General features: G+C 35.2%; 1 protein-coding gene across 1 annotated transcript in view; it reads right to left on the bottom strand.

The window, feature by feature from the left end:
• LOC111155517 (coiled-coil domain containing 7) overlaps positions 1 to 19,582 on the bottom strand; it is a 403,110-nt gene that overhangs the window by 315,133 nt on the left and 68,395 nt on the right. The window contains exons 10-13 of the mRNA XM_022515688.1: positions 16,791 to 16,821; positions 16,278 to 16,367; positions 4,652 to 4,737; positions 2,757 to 2,811 (exon numbers count right to left, since the gene is read on the bottom strand). Coding sequence (XP_022371396.1) covers positions 2,757 to 2,811; positions 4,652 to 4,737; positions 16,278 to 16,367; positions 16,791 to 16,821 — 262 coding nt within the window. The remainder of the gene's footprint in view (positions 1 to 2,756; positions 2,812 to 4,651; positions 4,738 to 16,277; positions 16,368 to 16,790; positions 16,822 to 19,582) is intronic.

Raw genomic sequence — 19,582 nt, 5'->3', positions numbered from 1 at the left:
GGATTCACTTCTCCGCCCGTCCTACCTTTCAGAAAGTGGTTGATTTTCTGTTTCTAGAGTTGCTGTTCTTCTTCTCTTCGATCTCCCGTTGGATTTGTAGGTGTTTGCAATCTTTAGATAAGCTATCTAGCTGATCTCCCGCTACCTGAAGTAGTCTCAGCCTGCTACTTCTCCGCCATCTTGACTCCTCCCTATAACATCCATTCTTGATAAAAACCCTCAACAAAGTAGTTAACAGGAACATACCTCAACATACAAAAGGCCTTATATGAAAAACTCACACAACATCATACTCAGTTGTGAAAAACTAAGAGTTTTTCCCCTAAGGTCAGGAACAAGATAAGGCTGTCCACTTTCATCACTTTTATTCAACACTGAACTAGAAATACTAGCTAAAGCAATCAGACAACAAAAAGAAAGAAAAGGTATCAAACTGTTAAGAATAAATTTTCACTATTTGCAGATGACATGATACCATATACAGAAAACTCAAAAGACTCCACAAAAAAATTACTAGGACTGATTATTGAATTTAGTAAAGTTGCAGGATACAAAAAAAAATGTACAAAAATCCATTGAATTTCGATACACTAATAATGAAGCAGTAGAAAGAGAAATTAAGAAAATAATTCCATTTATAATTACACCAAAAACATAAGATACCCAAGGATAAATTTAACTAAAGAGGTGAAAGATCTATATTCTGAAAAGTGTAAAACATTGATGAAAGAAATTGACAATGACACACAGAAATGGAAAGACATTCCATGCCTATGGCATGGAAGAAAAATATTGCTAAAATGTTTATACCAGGATGCCTGAGTGGCTCAGTCAGTTAAGCATCTGCTTTAGTTAGGCTCAGGTCATGATCTAGGGTCTTGAGATAGAGTCCCACATCAGACTCCCTGCTCAGTGGGGAGCCTGCTTCTCCCTCTGCCTGCCACTCCCCCTGCGTGCTCTTTTTCTCTCTCTCTGACAAATAAATAAATAAAATCTTTTTTAAAATCCTAATAAATAAAAATAATAAAATGTCTATACTATCCAAAGCAATCTACAGATTTAATCCAATCCCTATCAAAACACCAATAGTATTTAATTTTATTTTATTTTTTCAGTGTTCCAAGATTCATTGTTTATGCATCACACCCAGTGCTCCATGCAATATGTGCCCTCCTTAATACCCACCACCAGGCTCACCCAACGCCCCACCCCCATCCCCTCCAAAACCTTTCACAGAACTAGAACAATCCTAAAATTTGTATGGAACCACAAAAGACTTCAAATAGCCAAAGCAATCTTGAAATTGAAAAGCAAAGCTGAAAGTATCACAATTCCAGATTTCAAAGCTATAGTAATCAAAACCGTATGGTACTGGCACAAAAACAGACACATAGATCAATGGAACAGAATATAAAATACAGAAATAGGCTCCGTGATTATAAGGTCAATTAATCTTCAACAAAACTGGAAACAATACTGTTCTATAGAAAATAAAATGGTAAATGTGGTAGGGCAGAATACTAATTCTAATATGGCCAGCATGATCTCCATCCCTGTAGTTATGCTCTGAATAATCCACTCCCTTTGAGTATGGGTGGGACCTGTAATTTGCTTCTAGCCAACAGAAGATAGCAAAGTGATGAGATGCCACTTACTTTATTAGATTGCAGCATATAGCTAAAGTGATGAGATATCATTCTCATGATCATGTTACATTATTTAAGATTCTGCCTTAGAAAAAGAGAGAAACCTTTGGTTGGCCTTGAGGAAGAAGCAAGCAGCTGTGATATAAACTGCATATGGAAAAGGTCCCATGGCCAAATGCCTCAGTCCTAGGAAGGAACCAATGTTTACCACATGAGCCTGGAAGAGTACCCTAAGAAAATGGAATAGAGTTTACCTAACACCTTAATTGCCTTGAGTAAGCATAGGACAAACTAGGACATAGGTAAGTCTGCTCAGTCTCCTAACCCACTCAAATCATGAGACGATATAAGTTGTTTTAAAAACTGAAAAACTTATGGTAACTTGTTATGCAGAAAAAGAAAATTAATACCATAATATTTTATATTCAATATCTCGAGGGTACTCTCATTTTCTTCAAATTTATGTTACCTGATTCTTACAGAATTCAGGTGTATACTTGTCCAGCCATTCACTGATATGAGTGGTATGATGCTCTGGCAGTTATTAAAAAAGTTAACTTGTACACAAAAAAATAAAGGTATTCCAATATAAAGATGAAATAAAAGGTTATTTACCTTTCACTGGATGACATAAAAAAGTGTGGGCTCTATAGTTCACAGTTTCATTTTTTCTTATTTGATTTTTACACCTCTTATATATACCTTTTTGAGATAGAGAAGATATTGTTTTACCCATTTTAGTGACCAAAAATACAAAGCTCAAGTAGGTTAAAGGGACTTGTCCAATGTCACAAAACTTAGTAAGACCCTGTTATGACTCCCAGTATGATCTTATTTCCTCCATGATATTACCTGTAGTTGAGTAACCCGTGGTGATTGTCATAACCTTGACAATAAACATGCTTGGATTTACCATTTTATTTTCTGGAACTTACTGAGAAAAGTCAACCAATAAGGAAGAACTACCTCAGAAAGAACTTTAATACAGATAAAGAAATACACACACATACACATCCCTATGTTCACATGCATACTAATGTTGTCTGTACATATAATTATCAGAGTATATCCTAATTAAATTTAGATGCATAGAGAAAGTATGTGTCTTACTTGGACTTCAAGCAAATCTCCTTTTATTTTAAGCTCTCTGACTAGAGACTTCTTCCTGTTATTAAAAAGATTTTTAAATATATCATGATATTTTAAATTGCATAACTACTTTGATTTCTTTGGTACTTAAACCATTTTTAAATAAAAATCCTCAGGAGAAATTCATATTTTTAAGAATCATAAATCCATATAAGTGATAAATAATTGAGCAACATTTCTCAAGCTAATTTCTCATTGGTATGATTAAAATATGGAAGTGGAATAAGGCAAGGATTTTCAAAGTACATTGATCATATTTTCCTCTATGGTCATCTTTTCCTAAGTTTTCATTTAAATTCCAGTTAGTTAATATATAGTGTAATACTAGTTTCAATTGTACAAAGCAGTGATTCATCACTTCCATTCAACACCCAGTGTTCATCACAGTGTACTCCTTAATCCCCATCACCTATTTGACCTATCCCCTCTGGTAACCATCAGTTTGTTTTCTATAGTTAAGAGTCTGTTTCTTGGTTTGCCAAAAACACAAGAAACAATAGGTGTTGGCAAGAATATGGAGAAAGGGGAACATTTTTACACTACTGGTGGGAATGCAAAGTGGTGCAGCCACTCTGGAAAACAATGCTGAGGTTCCTCGAAGAGTTAAAAATAGAACTATCCTATGGTCCAGTAATTGCTCTAGTAGGTATTGACCCAAAGAATACAAAAATACTAATTCAAAAGGATACATGCACCCTGATGTTTATAGCAGCAGTACCTACAATGGCCAAATTATGGAAACAGCCCAAGTGCTCACTGACTGGTGGATGAAGAAGATGTGATGTATGTATATAGATATACAAGTGCACTTGTGATGAGCAGGGGGTATTGTATGGAAGTGTTGAATCACTGTATTGTACACCTGAAACTAATATTGCATTATGTATCAAATAACTAGAATTTAAATAAAAACTTAAGATGACCAGAGAGGAAAAAAAGATCAATGCACTTTGAAAATCCTTGCCTTATCTCACTTCCATATTTTAATCATACCAGTGAGAAATCAGCTTGAGGAATGTCATTAATATACACACTGGAACACTACTCACACATTAAAAAGAACAAAATCTTGCCATTTGCAACGATGTGGATGGAGCTAGAGAATATTATGCTAAGCAAAATAGGTTAGACTGAGAAAGACAAGTACCATATGTGGAATATGAGAAACAAATATAAGAAATATAAGAAACAAAACAAGCAAAAAATAAAAAGGAAAGAGGGTGGTCATCTTTTCTTTTCTGAGACAAAGTTCAAGACTGTTTGTTCATTGAATTTCTTTTCAGAATTTGTGAAATTCTATAAAGATTGAATTTATAGTTTCTTTTTAAAATTATATATTTATATTAGGATTTGACTAAAGCAAATTCAAAATGCAAAGAGAAAATTTTATATTACTAAAGAAAATATTCACTGAATAAGGCCACTTTACAATGATCTACATGTATAAAAAATAGATGATTGATTTTACATAATAGGTATAATCAAGAAGTACAGTTTAAAAAAAAAAAAAAGAAAGAACAGCCCAGAATAAAGAGTTAATGTACAAATCACAAATCATTAGCCAAACCATCATGGAAACAATGTAAATCCTTTGTCCCTAAAATGATTTTCAGATTTAATTCTGTTTACTTATTCCTTAATATCTTGTGGTTCATTCTCCCCTTCTAAACCACCTTTAGTTCTTTGTTTTTCCCTTCTCAGCCCACTTCCACCATCATATCCTGGTCTGTCCATAAAACTATGTATTACATAGTGTTATGTATCTTTCAGAAATGGTTAATAAGTTATGTTTACATGACCTTAAATTATTTGTATAAAAAGAAAATATAAATTAGCAAGGAAAAAGATTAACTTACTCTTCTGAATCCTCAGGTTTTCCTTTGTCTTTTTTCTTCTCAGTTTTTATAGTTTTCTTTGTCCTATTGTATGTTGACTTTGTTTTCTGTGTAATTTTATATAAGCCAGAAATAGTTAATGAAGTAATAAATTAGAGGGAGATAAATGATAATATACATTAATAAGATTTCAATTTTACTTTGAGAATCAGTGTGCTACCTTTCAAGGAAAACTATCTAAACAGAAGCAAAACAAAATTAAGGATATAGTAAAAATGTTTCTTATGGCAATTTACTGAATATAAATTGTATACAAGCTAATACATATCAAAAACTTAAGTGCCCCTGACAAATTATAGCCTGCTTCTCCCTCTGCCTGCTGCTCTCCCTGCTTGTGCTCACTCGCACTTTCTGACAAGTGAATAAATAAAATCTTTTTAAAAAATGGATAATTAAGTAACTAGGGAAACACTACCAAGTTATAGTAGACACAGGATATTTGTGCCCAGTATCCTTTTTTTTTACCTTTTGTTAAGAAACAGCACCACATTTTAAAACGGGTTCTGCACCTCCCCCATCTCAAACTGTACTGGTGACATTTGACCTAAGCAAAGCCAATAAGATCCTATCATCTAAAACTTGACTATTATGGAAGAGAAGCAGTTGGAGCTGAGTAATTCCAGAGTCAGTATCCAAAGTGATGAGGGATAAGGGAATAGCCATAAGCTCTTTCTCTAAAAATTCTCTGAAAGGACAGAAGTAGAGGATGTCCATGAGCTCCTATTATTTTGACTCCCAGAGTTATCCTGGTTCTAGCCTTCACCAAACATGCTGTTCAATTTCCCTTCAACTCTTTGAATTACCATAATACCCATCCAATAAATTTCTTGTGTTATGTAGAGTCAGTTTCTCCTGCTTGCAAAAAAAAGTAAAGCTTTAAGTGACATCTGCAAAACTACTGATTAAGATTTGGCATACAAGGATAGGAATCAAATGCAGCTTTTATTAAAATTGTTTGAATACACATAAACAGACAATTTTCCAAAGAAGACACACAGATGGCCAATAGACGCAGGAAAAGATTCTTATCATCATTCATCATCAGGGAAATGCAAATCAAAACCACAATGAAAGATCACCTCATACATGTCAGAATGGCTAAAGTCAAAAACAGAATAATAAGTGTTGGTGAGAATATACAGAAAAATGTACACTAATGCACTATTGGGGGGGGATGCAAGTCGGTGCAGTCACTGTGGAAACCAATATGGAGGTTTCTTAAAAAATTAAAAAATAGAACTACCTTATAATCCAGTAATAGCACTACTGAGTATTTAAAGAATACAAAAACACTAATTCAAAAGATTGGACGTACCCCTATGTTTACTGCAGCATTATTTACAATAGCCAAACTACGGAAGCAGCCCAAGTGTCCATCAGTAGATAAAAGGATAAGGAAGGGGGCGCCTGGGTGGCTCAGTGGGTTAAAGCCACTGCCTTCAGCTCAGGTCATGATCCCAGGGTCCTAGGATCAAGCCCCACGTCAGACTTCCTGCTCAGCAGGGAGCCTGCTTCCTCCTCTCTCTCTGCCTGCCTCTCTGCCTACTTGTGATCTCTGCCTGTCAAATAAATAAATAAAATCTTAAAAAAAAAAAAGGATAAGGAAGATACAGTACACATATACAATGGAATATTACTCATCCATAAAAAAAGAATGAAGTCTTGCCATTTACAACAACATGGATGGATCTAGAGGGTATTATGTTAAGTGAAATAAGTCAAAGGCAAATAATGAACGTTTTCACTTATATGTAGAGTCTAAAGAACAAAACAAACAACAACAATAAAACAACAGGGAAAAAAAACCATTAATACAGAGAACAAACTGGTGGTTGCCAGTTGGAAGAGAGGAAGGATGGGCAAGATGGGTAAAGGTGAATGGGAGGTACAGGTATCCAGTTAAGGAATGAACAAGTCACAGGAATAAAATGTACAACCTAGGAAATATAGTCAACATTATTATACTGTGTTCTATAGTGACAGATGGTAACTACACTTGTGGTGAGCATAGTATAGCATATAAAGTTGTTGGATCACTATGCTATATACCTGAAACTAATATAAATTGTGTGTCAACTATATTTCAATTTAAAAAATTGGTTGTCTACAAAAAATAAATTAAAGAGATAAGTAAGTTGGGAAAGTAAGCCTCCTTTGGAAGAAAGCAGCTATATTTGTTATTCGAATTCCTGAGCTTGATATAACTCTATAGCCATTATCCTCTTCCTACCAACCTATTACACCAACACTCTTCTCTGAAAAAATACTATCTTTTAAGATCTCTTCATCACTACCTTTGTGTGGATATAATATTACTACTACACATGTAATAATGCTCCTTCCATATTTCTCCTTCACATTTCCCCACAATGATCAGAAATGCTACAAGTAATTTCCAATGAAAGAAGTTAAGAGTAGTCATTCATTGATTATATCTTAATGTAAAGTATTGGAAATGTGGCCACTGAATTTAATATATTTTATTTTCAAGTTTTCATTTAAATCTCAGTTAACATATAATGCAATATTAGTTTCAGGTGTAGAATTTAGTGACTCATCACTTACATACAATACCCAGTGTTCATCATGACAATCATGACAAGTGCCCTACTTAACACCCATCATTCATTTAACCCAACTGAGGAGTGAAGCAGTAGTGATGTGCAGGAACGAAGACAAAAATAGAGGTATAACTCTATCAACAAGCATCAAAGTGTCTATAAATCAACAAGAAAACCATGTTGTATCATATTGAAGAGGCCCAGACAAAAATCTTTGTTCTATAGAGCAGAATAACTGTGGTTTAGAGACACAAAACCTAAAGAAATAACACAAGAATGCAAAATCAGAAACTGTGGCAGCATCTTCAAGACATCTAAAAATCTTCCAAGTTTTTTTAATGTAGATCTAATGCATGATTAAAGTACTGCAAAATTCCTACACTTGGCCAGACTATTCAATTATTTAATATGATAATTTACTACTCTTTATTTTTTAGTTTTCTACTCCTACTTGGAACTATAGATAAATGAAATTATTCCTAACTGAACATATGTGACAGCCCTGATCTTATATTGAACACTTATGTAAGATCACTGTTTCTCTAACTGATTAAGCAGGAAATTTCCTGGTCCTCCTTCTGCTTCCTCCTCTAGTAAGGAAGAAATATCAAGAAACCAACATTAATGAATTCAAGAGTACTTTCTTTTCTTTATGTTGACCTTACAATGAAACATACAGTTTATGAATTTAAATGGTTAATAAAAATTTATTTCTAAGTCATTTGATGTTGTCTATAGTTTGACTTTTATAAGCTATTTTTAAAAAGCAAAGGAGAAAAAAGCAGACAAATTTTATCCTCTACTTGGTATAGTGAATATGTACACATACATTATATAACTGCAAATACAGTAAAATGTATATTTGAGGAGGTGGAAGAGAAGATGGCAAAGCAGTAGGAAGACACCAGACTTATCACAAACACAACTAGAAAACTTTCAAACTGATAAGGAAAATCTGTGTTCTAAGATAGCAGACCAAGCCAGCAGGGGAAGGCCAGTCCCTGCCCCAGTGCCCTTCCAGGTTCTTCTTCTGGCCCCGCTTGCTGTGCATGCCAAAATTGCCAGGTATATGGAAGAAGAAGTGTATAAATTATCTCCCTTGCTTTTGCTCAGGGCTCTGACCTTTGGCGATCACTCTCTTCTGAGCCCGCCAGTGTCAAATAAACCTCCTATCCTCCAAGATCGCTGAGTGCCATTTAGTTCTTCTGTCAGGCAATCCAGTCCAGGTTCCCTAACAAAAATCATTCTAAATACCCCAGAAATTATCATGAAGGCTAACAGAACAAACTCCTCAATGGGAGAGAAGAAGCCACATCAAAGAAGTTATGAAGTAGGAAGACATGGTTTGGGGGAGAAACATGATAAGGGAGCAGAAGGCTAGCTGAGAACAAAACAGAAGCTGGCACCCTACACTGCCCTCCATGTGATATGTGTAACATTCCTCAGATACTCCTGGCTGCCCTAAAGCTAAGGAAAGGAAAAACAAATAGTGAATTAATAGAGATCACAGTCCTGCAAGACAGGAATCTCCCTCAGTTCACAAATGTCCTAGTGATTTAAAAGGAAGAAGTTTCTTATCAATAGCCTAATTTCCAGAGACCCATAACTCAGTTTCCTGAAGCCCTAACATCACACTCCCCTCCATAAAGTTGAGGGAGGCTGAGGCAGAAAGAGATGTAAATAAAATTGAATTTTTTTAAAACCCACATTGATAAGGATGTGTGATAGGAGGAAGGTAACATTCCTCCAGGAAGCTCCCAACTATCTTACTGTAAATGCCTTACTAGAAGGAAAAACCTTAACTTGACAAACAGCAAAACTTCTGGTATTCTGCGTGTCTTCTTTAACACATGAAAATTCTATCAAAATCTCCCTTTTCCTTAACTGCCCCAACTGCATAGTATATAATCACCACCCCTCACAATCCCACTGCAGCTCTCTCTGTCCATGGGTCCTGGCGCCATACTTTAATAAAATCACCATTTTTGTTCCAAAGACATCTCAAGAATTCTTTCCTATCAACCTCAAACCCTAACATCTTCCCTACATCAAAACAGGCTTTTGGTGCTGTGGAGAGGAAGGAGCTGTGGTCACAGAGAAAGGCAAGTGAGAGAGGAGCACACAGGGGAATGCACAAGAAAAACATTTCCCCAAAGCCACTGGCTGGGAAAACAAGAGGGGCAGATTTTCATGAGCTCTTGCAACAGATAGGGCTTAAAGACTGAAGCTTGAAAGGTCACCAGGATTGGCTGGTATAGACCCCAGAGGTCATTGCCCTACTCCTGGAGAAAAGCTAGTCAAATGACCCAGGGACAGATGGTGTGGAATCAGCAATCTGAAGAATGCCTGGAGGCAGCATTTACAGTGATGCCTCTCTGGGGACAAAGGAGCTGACTGGTACCCTGTTTCTCCCCCACCTCTCACCATGAACACAGAGCCACCTGAAATCAGCAGAGCACCAACACTAGCTGCCTATGCTGCTTATAGCAAGTACTACACCCCTGCACTCTGGCACTCTCCCCTTTTCCATCAAGTTTGCCTCAGTCCCAGTGGAGAGGGCCCCTCCCCCAGAAGACCAGCAGAAACCCCTACCCAGAGCACATCTCCCAACCAGAGAGTCTGTGAGGCTTTCAGTTCTAGTGCAAGTAGTATCAGGTCTCATTTAACAAGCAGACCAGAGCAAGCCTTGTTAAAAGTCACCATATTCTGGCCAAGGACCAAACACTGCCAATGCAGGTGAGGACAGCCTCTTCAGATGATTGGCCTAAAGGACAGAGCAGCCAAAATACAGCAGCAAAGCACATGCAGCACATAGAGACATTCCCTTGAAGTGCCAGGCCCTGGGCACTATCATATCTCTTCTTCATAAAGCCCTTATCTCTCAGGAGCAGGAGACATAACTGGCTTTTCTAACACAGAGAAGGCAGACACTTAAACAAAATACCAAGATAGAGGAATTCATCCCAAAAGAAAGAACAAGATAAGGTGATGGCCAGAGATCTAAGTAAAACAGATATATGTAACATGCCTGATGGAGAATTTAGAACAATAGTCAAGGATACTCACTGGGCTTGAGATAAGAATGGAAGGCTTCAGGGAGGCCCTTACCCCAGAGATAAGAGTTAAAAAGAAATCATTTAGAAATGAAAAATGCAATAACCAAGATTAGAAACAGACTGGATGTAATGAACACAAGGCTGGAAGAAGCACAAGAACAAATAAGTGAAACAGAGGATAAGATAATGGAAAATAATGAAACTGAACAAAAGACAGAAATAAGAATTATGGCACATAAGAACAGTGACTCCACCAAACATAAAAGTCATATTATGGGAGTCCCAGAAGAAGAAGAGAGAGAAAAGGAGGCAGAAATTTTATTTGAGAAAATAATGGCTGAAAACATCCCTAATCTGAGGAAGGAAACACAAATCCAGATCCATGAGGCACAAAGAATTCCCATTAAAATCAATAAAAGCAGGCCAGCAACACCAAGACATATTGAAATTAAATTTGCAAAATATAGCAATATAGAAAAACAGCCTAAGAAAGCAGGAAGACAAAAGACCCTAACTTATAAGGAAAGACACATAGGGCTAGCAGGAGATTTTTTTAAAAGAAACTTGGCAAGCCTAAAGAGTGTGGCATGATATATTCTAAGTGCTGAACAGGAAAAATCTGCAGCCAGAATATTCTATCCATCAAGGCTATGATTCAAAATAGGAGAGAAAAAGAATTTCCCAGAGAAACAAAAACCAAAGGAGTTCATAACCACTAAACCAGCTCTGCAAGAAATATTAAAGGGGACTCTTTGAATGGAAAAATGTCCAGAAACACTGACTTTACAGGTAATACAATGACACCAAATTCATACCTATCAACAATTACTCTGAATATACATGGACAAAACACTCTAATAAAGAGACAAAGTATGTCAGAATGGATATAAAAACAAGACCCATCTATATGGTGCCTACAAGAGACTCATTTTAGAACTAAAGACATCTGCAGATTGAAAGTGAGGGGATGGAGAAACATTTACCATGCAAATGGAAGTCAAAAAAAGCTGAAGTAGCAATATTTATGAGACAAATTAGATTTTAAACCAAAGACCGTAACAAGAGATGAAGAAGGAAATAATCAAGGGGACTATCTAACAAGAAGATCTAACAATTGCAAATCTTTATGCTCCCAAGGTGGGAGCACCCAAATACATAAGACAATTAATAACAAACATAAAGGATATAATTGATAATAATACAATAACAATAGGGAAGCTTAACACTTTATTTACATCAATGGACAGATCATCTAAGCAGAAAATCAACAAGGAAAAAATGGCTTTGAATGACATATTATACCAGATGGACTTAACAGATATATTCAGAACATTCCATCCCCAAGCAGTAAAATGCACATTCTTTTTGAGCGTACATGGAACACTCTCCATAATATCACATACTAGATCACAAATCAGACCTCAACAAGTTCAGAAAGACTGAGATCATACCATGCTTATCTTTTAACTACACTGCTATAAAACTTGAAGTCAACAAGAAAAAATTTGGAAAGACCACAAATACATGGAAGTTAAACAATATGATACTAAACAATGAATGGGCCAACCAGAAAATCAAGAAAAAAATAAAATAAAAATTTGTGGAAACAAATGAAAATGAAAACACAATGATTCAAAACATATGGGATGCAGCCAAAGTGGTCCTAAGAGAGAATTATATAATAATATAGGTCCACTTCAAGGAGGAAAAATCTCGAATAAACAAACACCAAAAGGAACTAGAAAAAGAACAAATGAAGCCTAAAGCTAGCAAAAGGGGGGACATAATAAAGATTAGAGCCGAAACAAATGCTATCGAAACTAAAAAAACAATAGATCATTGAAACCAGTAGGTGGTTCTTTGAAATATTTAATAAAATTGATAAACACCTAGCCAAACTTATCAAAAAGAAAAGAGAAAGGACCCAAATAAATAAAATGACAAATGAGAGGAGAAATAATAACTGCAAAATACAAAAACACAAACAATTATAAGGGAATATTGTGAAAAACTGTATGCCAGTAAGCCTGAAAGAAACAGATAAATTCCTAGAAATGTATAAACATACAAACTATCAAAACCGAAACCAGAAGAAATATAAAGCTGAACAAACAAATGAGCAGCAAAGAAACTGAATCAGTAATAAAAAATTTCCCAAGAAACAAAAGTCCAGGGCCAGATGGCTTCAAATGCAAATTCTACCAAACATTTAAAGAGAGTTAATATCTATTCTTCTCAAACTGTTCCAAAAAAAAAAAAAAAAAAAAAAAATGGAAGGAAAACCTCCAAATTCATTCCATGATGCCAGCATTACCCTGGTACCAAAACTAGATAAAGATTCCAATAACAAAGAAAACTACAGGCCAATAACCCTAATGAACAAGAATACAAAAATTCTCAATAAAATACTAACAAACGAAATCCAACAGCACATTAAAAAAATCATTCACCAAAATCAAGTGGGATTTATTCCTGGACTGTAAGGGTGGTTCAATATTCACAAATCAATCAGTGTGATACACTACATTAACAAAAGAAAGGATAAACAATATGATCCTTTCAATAAATGTAGAAAAAGCATTTGACAAGGTACAACATCCATTCTAAAAATCCTCAACAAAGTAGGGGTAAAAGAAACACACCTCAACATCATAAAGGCCATATACGGAAAAACCCACAGCTAATATCATTCTTAATGGGGAAAAAAATGAGAGTTTTTATCTACAGTCAGGAATAGACAGGGATATCCACTCTCACCACTGTTATTTAACATAGTACTGGAAATCCTAGCTACAGCAATCAGACAACAAAAAGAAATAAAACTATCAAATCAGCAAGGAAGAAATCACAGTTTCACTATTGGCAGATGACATGATACTCTATATAGAAAATCCGACTACACCAAAAAAATTGCTAGAACTGATACACGAATTCAGTAAAGTTTCAGGATACAAAAATCAACAAAGAGAAATCTGTTGCATTTCTACATGTCAGTAGTGAAACAGCAGGAAGAGAAATCAAGGAATCAATCCCACTTATTATTGTACCAAAAACCATAAGATAGCTAGGAATAAACCTAGTAAGTAAGACGTAAAAGAGCTATATTCTGAAAACCATAAAACACTGATGAAAGGGGCGTCTGGGTGGCTCAGTGGATTGGGCTGCTGCCTTCGGCTCAGGTCATGATCTCAGGGTCCTGAGATCGAGCCCCGCATCGGGCTCTCTGCTCAGCAGGGAGCCTGCTTCCTCCTGACTCTCTGCCTACTTGTGATCTCTCTTTCTCTGTCAAATAAATAAATAAAATCTTAAAAAAAAAAAAACACTGATGAAAGAATGTGAAGATGACACAAAGAAATGGAAAGGCAATTGTGCTCATGAACTGGAAGAACAAACATTGTTAAAATGTCTATATAACCCAAAGCATTCTACACATTTAATGCAATTCCTATCAAAATACCAATAGCATTTTTCACAGAGTTAGAACAAACAATCCTAAAATTTGTGTGGTACAAGAGACCCTGAATATCCAAAGCTACTTTGAAAAAGCAAAGTCAGTCAGGAAGCATCACAATTCCAGACTTCAAGCTCTATTACAAAGCTGTAATCATCAAGACAGTATGGTACTGGCTCAAAAACAGACACATAGATCAATGGAACAGAACAGAAAACCCAGAAATGAACCCATAAGTACATATTCAATTAATCTTCAACAAACCAGGAAAGAATATCCAATGGAAAAAGAGTCTTCTCAACCAATGATGTTAGGAAAACTGGACAACAATGTACAAAAGAATGAAACTGGACCACTTTCTTACACCATACACAAAAGGATTTAAGGATTAGGATTAAAGACCTAAATGTCTAAATTCTAAAGACCTAAATGCCAAGAAATCATCAAAATACTACAGGAGGGGACACCTGGGTGGCTCAGTGCGTTAAAGCCTCTGCCTTCAGCTCAGGTCATGATCCCAGGGTCCTGGGATCAAGCCCCACATCGGGCTCTCTGCTCAGCAGGGAGCCTGCTTCCTCCTCTCTCTCTCTCTCTCTCTCTCTCTCTGCCTGCCTCTCTGCCTACTTGTGATCTCTGTCTGTCAAATAAATAAAATGAAATCTTTAAAAAAAAATGCAGAAACTCAGGTCCCATCCCAGAATGGAATCAGAGCCTGTATTTGAATAAGATCTCCAGCTTGTGGCTGTATACATTAAATTTAAAAAAAAAAATACTACAGAAGAACACAGGCAATAAACTCTTTGACATCAGCTGTAGCAACTTCTTACTAAATATGTCTCCTGAAGCAAGAGACACAAAAGCAAAAATAAACTATTGGGACATCAAAATAAAAAGCTTCTGCACAGAGAGGGAAACAATCAACAAAACTAAAAGGTGATCTTTGGAATGAAAGGAGGTATTTTCAAATGACATATCTGATGACAGGTTTAGTATCCAAAATATATAAAGAATGTGTAAAACTCAATACCCAGTTAATAAATGGTCAGAAGACATAAATAGGTATTTTTCCAAAGAAGATATCCAGATGGCCAAGAGACACATAAAAACATGATCAACATCACTCATCATCAGGGAAATGCAAATCAAAACTGCAATGAGATATCACCTCATATGTGTCAGAATGGCTAAAATTAACAACTAAGGAATCAACACATGTTGGCAGGAGATGAAGAAAGGGGAACCCTCTTGCACTGTTGGTAGGAATGCAAACTGGTATAGCCACTCTGGAAAACAGTACGGAGGTTCCTTAGAAAGTTAAAGTTATCTACTCTCCAGCAATTGCACTATTAAGTATTTACCCAAAGAATACAAAAATACTAATTCCAAGGGATATGTGCACACAGATTATCAACCAATAGCCAAATTATGGAAAGAGTCCAAATGTCCATTGACTGTTGAATGGGTAAAAAATGATGTGGTGTGTGAACACACACACACACAGAGGAGCATTACTCAACCATGAAAAAGAATGAATTCCTGCCATTTGCAATGACACGGATAGAACTAGAGAATATTAGACTAAGCAAAATAAGTCAGAGAGGGGTGCCTGGGTGGCTCAGTCAGTTAAATATATGCCTTCAGCTCAGGTCATAATCCCAGGGTCCTAGGATCGAGCCCCATATTGGGCTCCCTGCTGAGTGGGAAGCCTGCTTCTCCCTCCCCCTCTGCTGCTCCCTTTGGCTTGTACTCTCTCACTCTCTCTCAAATAAATAAATAAAATCTTTTAAAAAATAAGAGAAAGACAAATACCATATGACTTCACTCATATGTGGAATTTAGGAAACAAATGATCTTAGGGGAAAAAAGAATGAGGAAAACCAAGAAACAGACTCTTAGCTGTACAGAACAAATTGAGGGTTACCAGTAAGGTGGTGGGTGGGGGAATGGGTTAAGCCGGTGATGGGGATTAAGGAGTTTACTTGTTATGAAGAGCACTGGGTGTTATATGTAAGGGTTGAATCAGGAAATTGTACACCTGAAGCTAATATCACATTGTATGTTAACTGGAAATTTTTTAGGACTTAAAAAGAAATAAAATATATTTTAAAACTCTAATTTATTGAAAATTTTTTTTGAAAAAAAATTTTTTTTTATTTCTTTTCAGTGTAACAGTATTCATTGTTTTTGCACCACACCCAGTGCTCCATGCAATCCATGCCCTCTCTAATACCCACCACCTGGTTCCCCCAACCTCCCACCCCCCCCAAAAATAAATATTTGGCCTAGAAATGTCTTTTGGAATATTTAAATTTTATGTCCATTTTTCATAGCATCTTTTTGGTTTTAATAGCTAATACGGTAATTTAGAAAATAGCTTTATTTTATTTTTTAAGGCACAGCTGTTAACTATTAATATCAAAAATGTATTATAAAACATTTAAATATATCTTTAATTTCTATCCTACAAAATAAGGTTTTTTAGGTATTCTACCATTTTCAAACACTAAAATTGAACTAACCTCAGGATTCTTTAACTTCTGTAGTTCACTTTCCAGCCCTAATTTCTCCTCTAATAACACTTGAAAATTATTTTCCATTTGTTTGTATTTCTAAAAGCAAATATTATAATTTTAGTAACAATGAAAAGCATACATTTCAATATAGACAAATTATTGGGACACTTAATTATTAAAGTCTTCATTAACTCATGAAAATAATGAACCATTGGTATTAATCTGCATTATGAATGATAATGGGGCTCAAAGAGGCAAACAAACTAGAAGTAATAATGAATAGAAATTTAGAAGACAATGGGGTATTAAAGTTCAATATTTCATAAATGAAGTGTTTTTGAGTGATAACAAAGTCTAGTAAAAACAAAAAAAGACAAAGCTTTCCAGCTCACATATGCATAGAAATTTCTTAAATAAACTGAGTAAGTACTGAATCTTTAAGATTATGCATCCTGATAATTTCTAGAGTCTAACATTATCAAGGGCAAAGTATAATTTCAAACAGAGTGCTATACTTACAGCCTCTAACAAACTTTGATCACTCACAGCTCTGAAAAACAAACCAAAAATATCTATAATGTATTATCCTTTTACATTTATATTTTTACTTATGTAACATACTTATATATTTTCTTTGAAAAAAATAAGGTAATATAATAAAGGTTAAAGTACAGTTTGACTACCATTCCAAAAAATCCAATCCTATCTCTAGAGATTATCAGATTTTTGTGTATCTTTTCAGAACTGTTTGATGTATTCATAAAATGTATTCATAAAATGCTACATGTACCTATTTAATTATATAATTTTTGTTAGTGGGTCAGGCGACTGTTTTGTTTTCTTTTTGCACATAAATGACATCAATGTATACATTGTCCTAAACTTATTTTCACTTAATACAATGTCTAAGATCTACTTATATTAGTAATACAGACATATTTCACTCCTTTTAAATACCACTTCTTGTTCCATAGCAGGATTTGGCAAAGTTTTTCTATTACGAGCCAGATAGGAAATATTTTAGACTTTGTAGGCCAGATGATCAGTCAACTACCCCAGCTCAGCAAAAACAGCTATAGATGATAGGTAAATGAATGGGTCTAGCTAGATTTGACTCATGGGCTGCAGTTTGCTGAACACTGTTCTAAGGTATGGGTAAACTATAGATTTTTTTGACAAATGAGTTATTTATTATAATTCAAATTTTTTAAGCTTTTTTAAAGATACAATTAACATACCATCAAATTCATTTATTTAAAGTGTACAGCTCAATGGGTTTTAATAGATTCACCAAGTTGAGCCTCTAATTTAACTAATTTTAGAACATTTAATGACCTCAAAAAGAAACTCTGTACCCATTAACAGTCACTCCTCATTCTTCCCATTCTGCCTCAACACTGGTAGACACTAATCTACTTTCTGTCTCTAGAGATCTATCTGGATATTTCATTTAAATAAAAATATATAGTATATGGTGTTTTGAAACTGGTTTCTTACATTTAGTATAATGCTTTCAAGGTTCATCCATGTTGTAGCATGTATCAGTGCTGTATTCCTTTTTACTGCCAAATATTATTCCACTGTATAGGTGTATATATTTTATTTATTCTTTCACCAGTTTATGGGTACTTAAATTGTTTCCACTTTGGGGCTATTATGAATAATGCTACTATGAATATCCATGTACAAGTTTTTGCATATATATGTTTTCAATCACTCAGGTATAAACATAGGAATAGAAATTCTGAGTCATATACTGACTTTGTATTTAACATTTTGAAGAACTGACAAACTGGTTTCCATAGCAGACAGACCACTTCAATTCCACCAGCAATGTACAAGGGTCCCAACTCCTCCACATCCTTGCCAACAATTGTTACTGACTAATCAAGTCTTTTCTTCCTTAATAGCCATCCTAAGGGGTGTGAAGTAGTATATCACTGCAGTGTTGGTTTGAAAGTGCCTAATGACAATGATGTTAAACATTATTTCATGTGCTTATTGACCATTGGTATATCTTGCTTCAGAAACTGTATATTCAGATTATTTGCCCATTTTTAATTTGGGTTATTTATCTTCTTATTATTAAGGCATAAGAGTTTATATATTCTGGGGCACCTGGGTGGCTCAGTGGTTAAGCCTCTGCCTTCAGCTCAGGTCATGATCTCAGGGTCCTGGGATCGAGTCCCACATCGGGCTCTCTGCTCTGCAGGGAGCCTGCTTCCTCCTCTCTTTCTCTCTCTCTGCTTGCCTCTCTGCCCACTTGTGATCTCTGTCAAATAAATAAAATCTTAAAAAAAAAAAAGAGTTTATATATTCTGGATACAAGTCCCTTATCAAATATATGATTTATGAATAGTTTTTGCAATCTGAGTTACCTATTCACACTCTTGATGTATCATATGTAGTACAAAAGTTTTTAATTTTATGAAAGTCAACTTATCTATTTTTAATTTTGTTGGTTGTGCTTTTGGTGTCCTATTTAAGAAGCCATTACCCTGCTCAAGGCCACAAAGATTTATTCCTACGTTTCTTCTAAAAGGCTTATAGTTTTAGCTCTTAAATTTAGGTCTCTGGTAATTTTTGAGTTAGTTCTAGTGGATGGCATAAAGAACGGATGCAACTTCATTCTTTCACATATGGATATCCCAGTCCAAGTATCCAAGTATCAGTTACTAAAAAGACTATTCTTTCTACAGATGATATATCTGATAAAAGGTTAATACCCAAAATATCTAAAGAATTTACAGAAGTCAACAACAACAAAAAATAAAGTCTGATTTTTAAATGGGCAAAAGAAATGAATAAACATTTTTCCAAAGACCATACACATGGCAAATAGACAAATGAAAAAATACTCAATAACACTAATCATTGGGGAAATGCAAATCAAAAGCACAGTAAGATATCACCTCCAACCTCCTATAATGGCTAAAATTAAAAAAAAAAAAAAAAAGAAATAACAAGTGCTTGGGAGGATGGAAAAAAAGAAACCCTTGTGTACTTTTGGTGGGAATGCAAAGTGGCACAGCCACTGTGGAAAACAGTATGGAGGTTCTTCAAAAAATTAAACATAGAACTAACTACCTTACAAATCCAGTTATCACACTACTGAGAATTTAACCAAAGAATACAAAAACACTAAAGGAAAGATACACCCCTATGTTTATTGCAGCACTATTTACAATAGCCAAACTATGGAAGCAACCAAAGTGCCCATCAATAGATGAATTGATAAAGAAGATGTATAGATACAGATGATACAGATATAGGTAGGTAGATACACATTCAATGGAATATTATTCAGCCAT

The sequence above is a fragment of the Enhydra lutris genome, unplaced genomic scaffold (genome assembly GCF_002288905.1).
Source record: "Enhydra lutris kenyoni isolate GAN:26980312 unplaced genomic scaffold, ASM228890v2 scaffoldscaffold42, whole genome shotgun sequence".
Taxonomy (NCBI): domain Eukaryota; kingdom Metazoa; phylum Chordata; class Mammalia; order Carnivora; family Mustelidae; genus Enhydra; species Enhydra lutris.
Note: the sequence above shows the minus strand (reverse complement) of the source record. Positions and strands in the feature narration are given on the sequence as shown.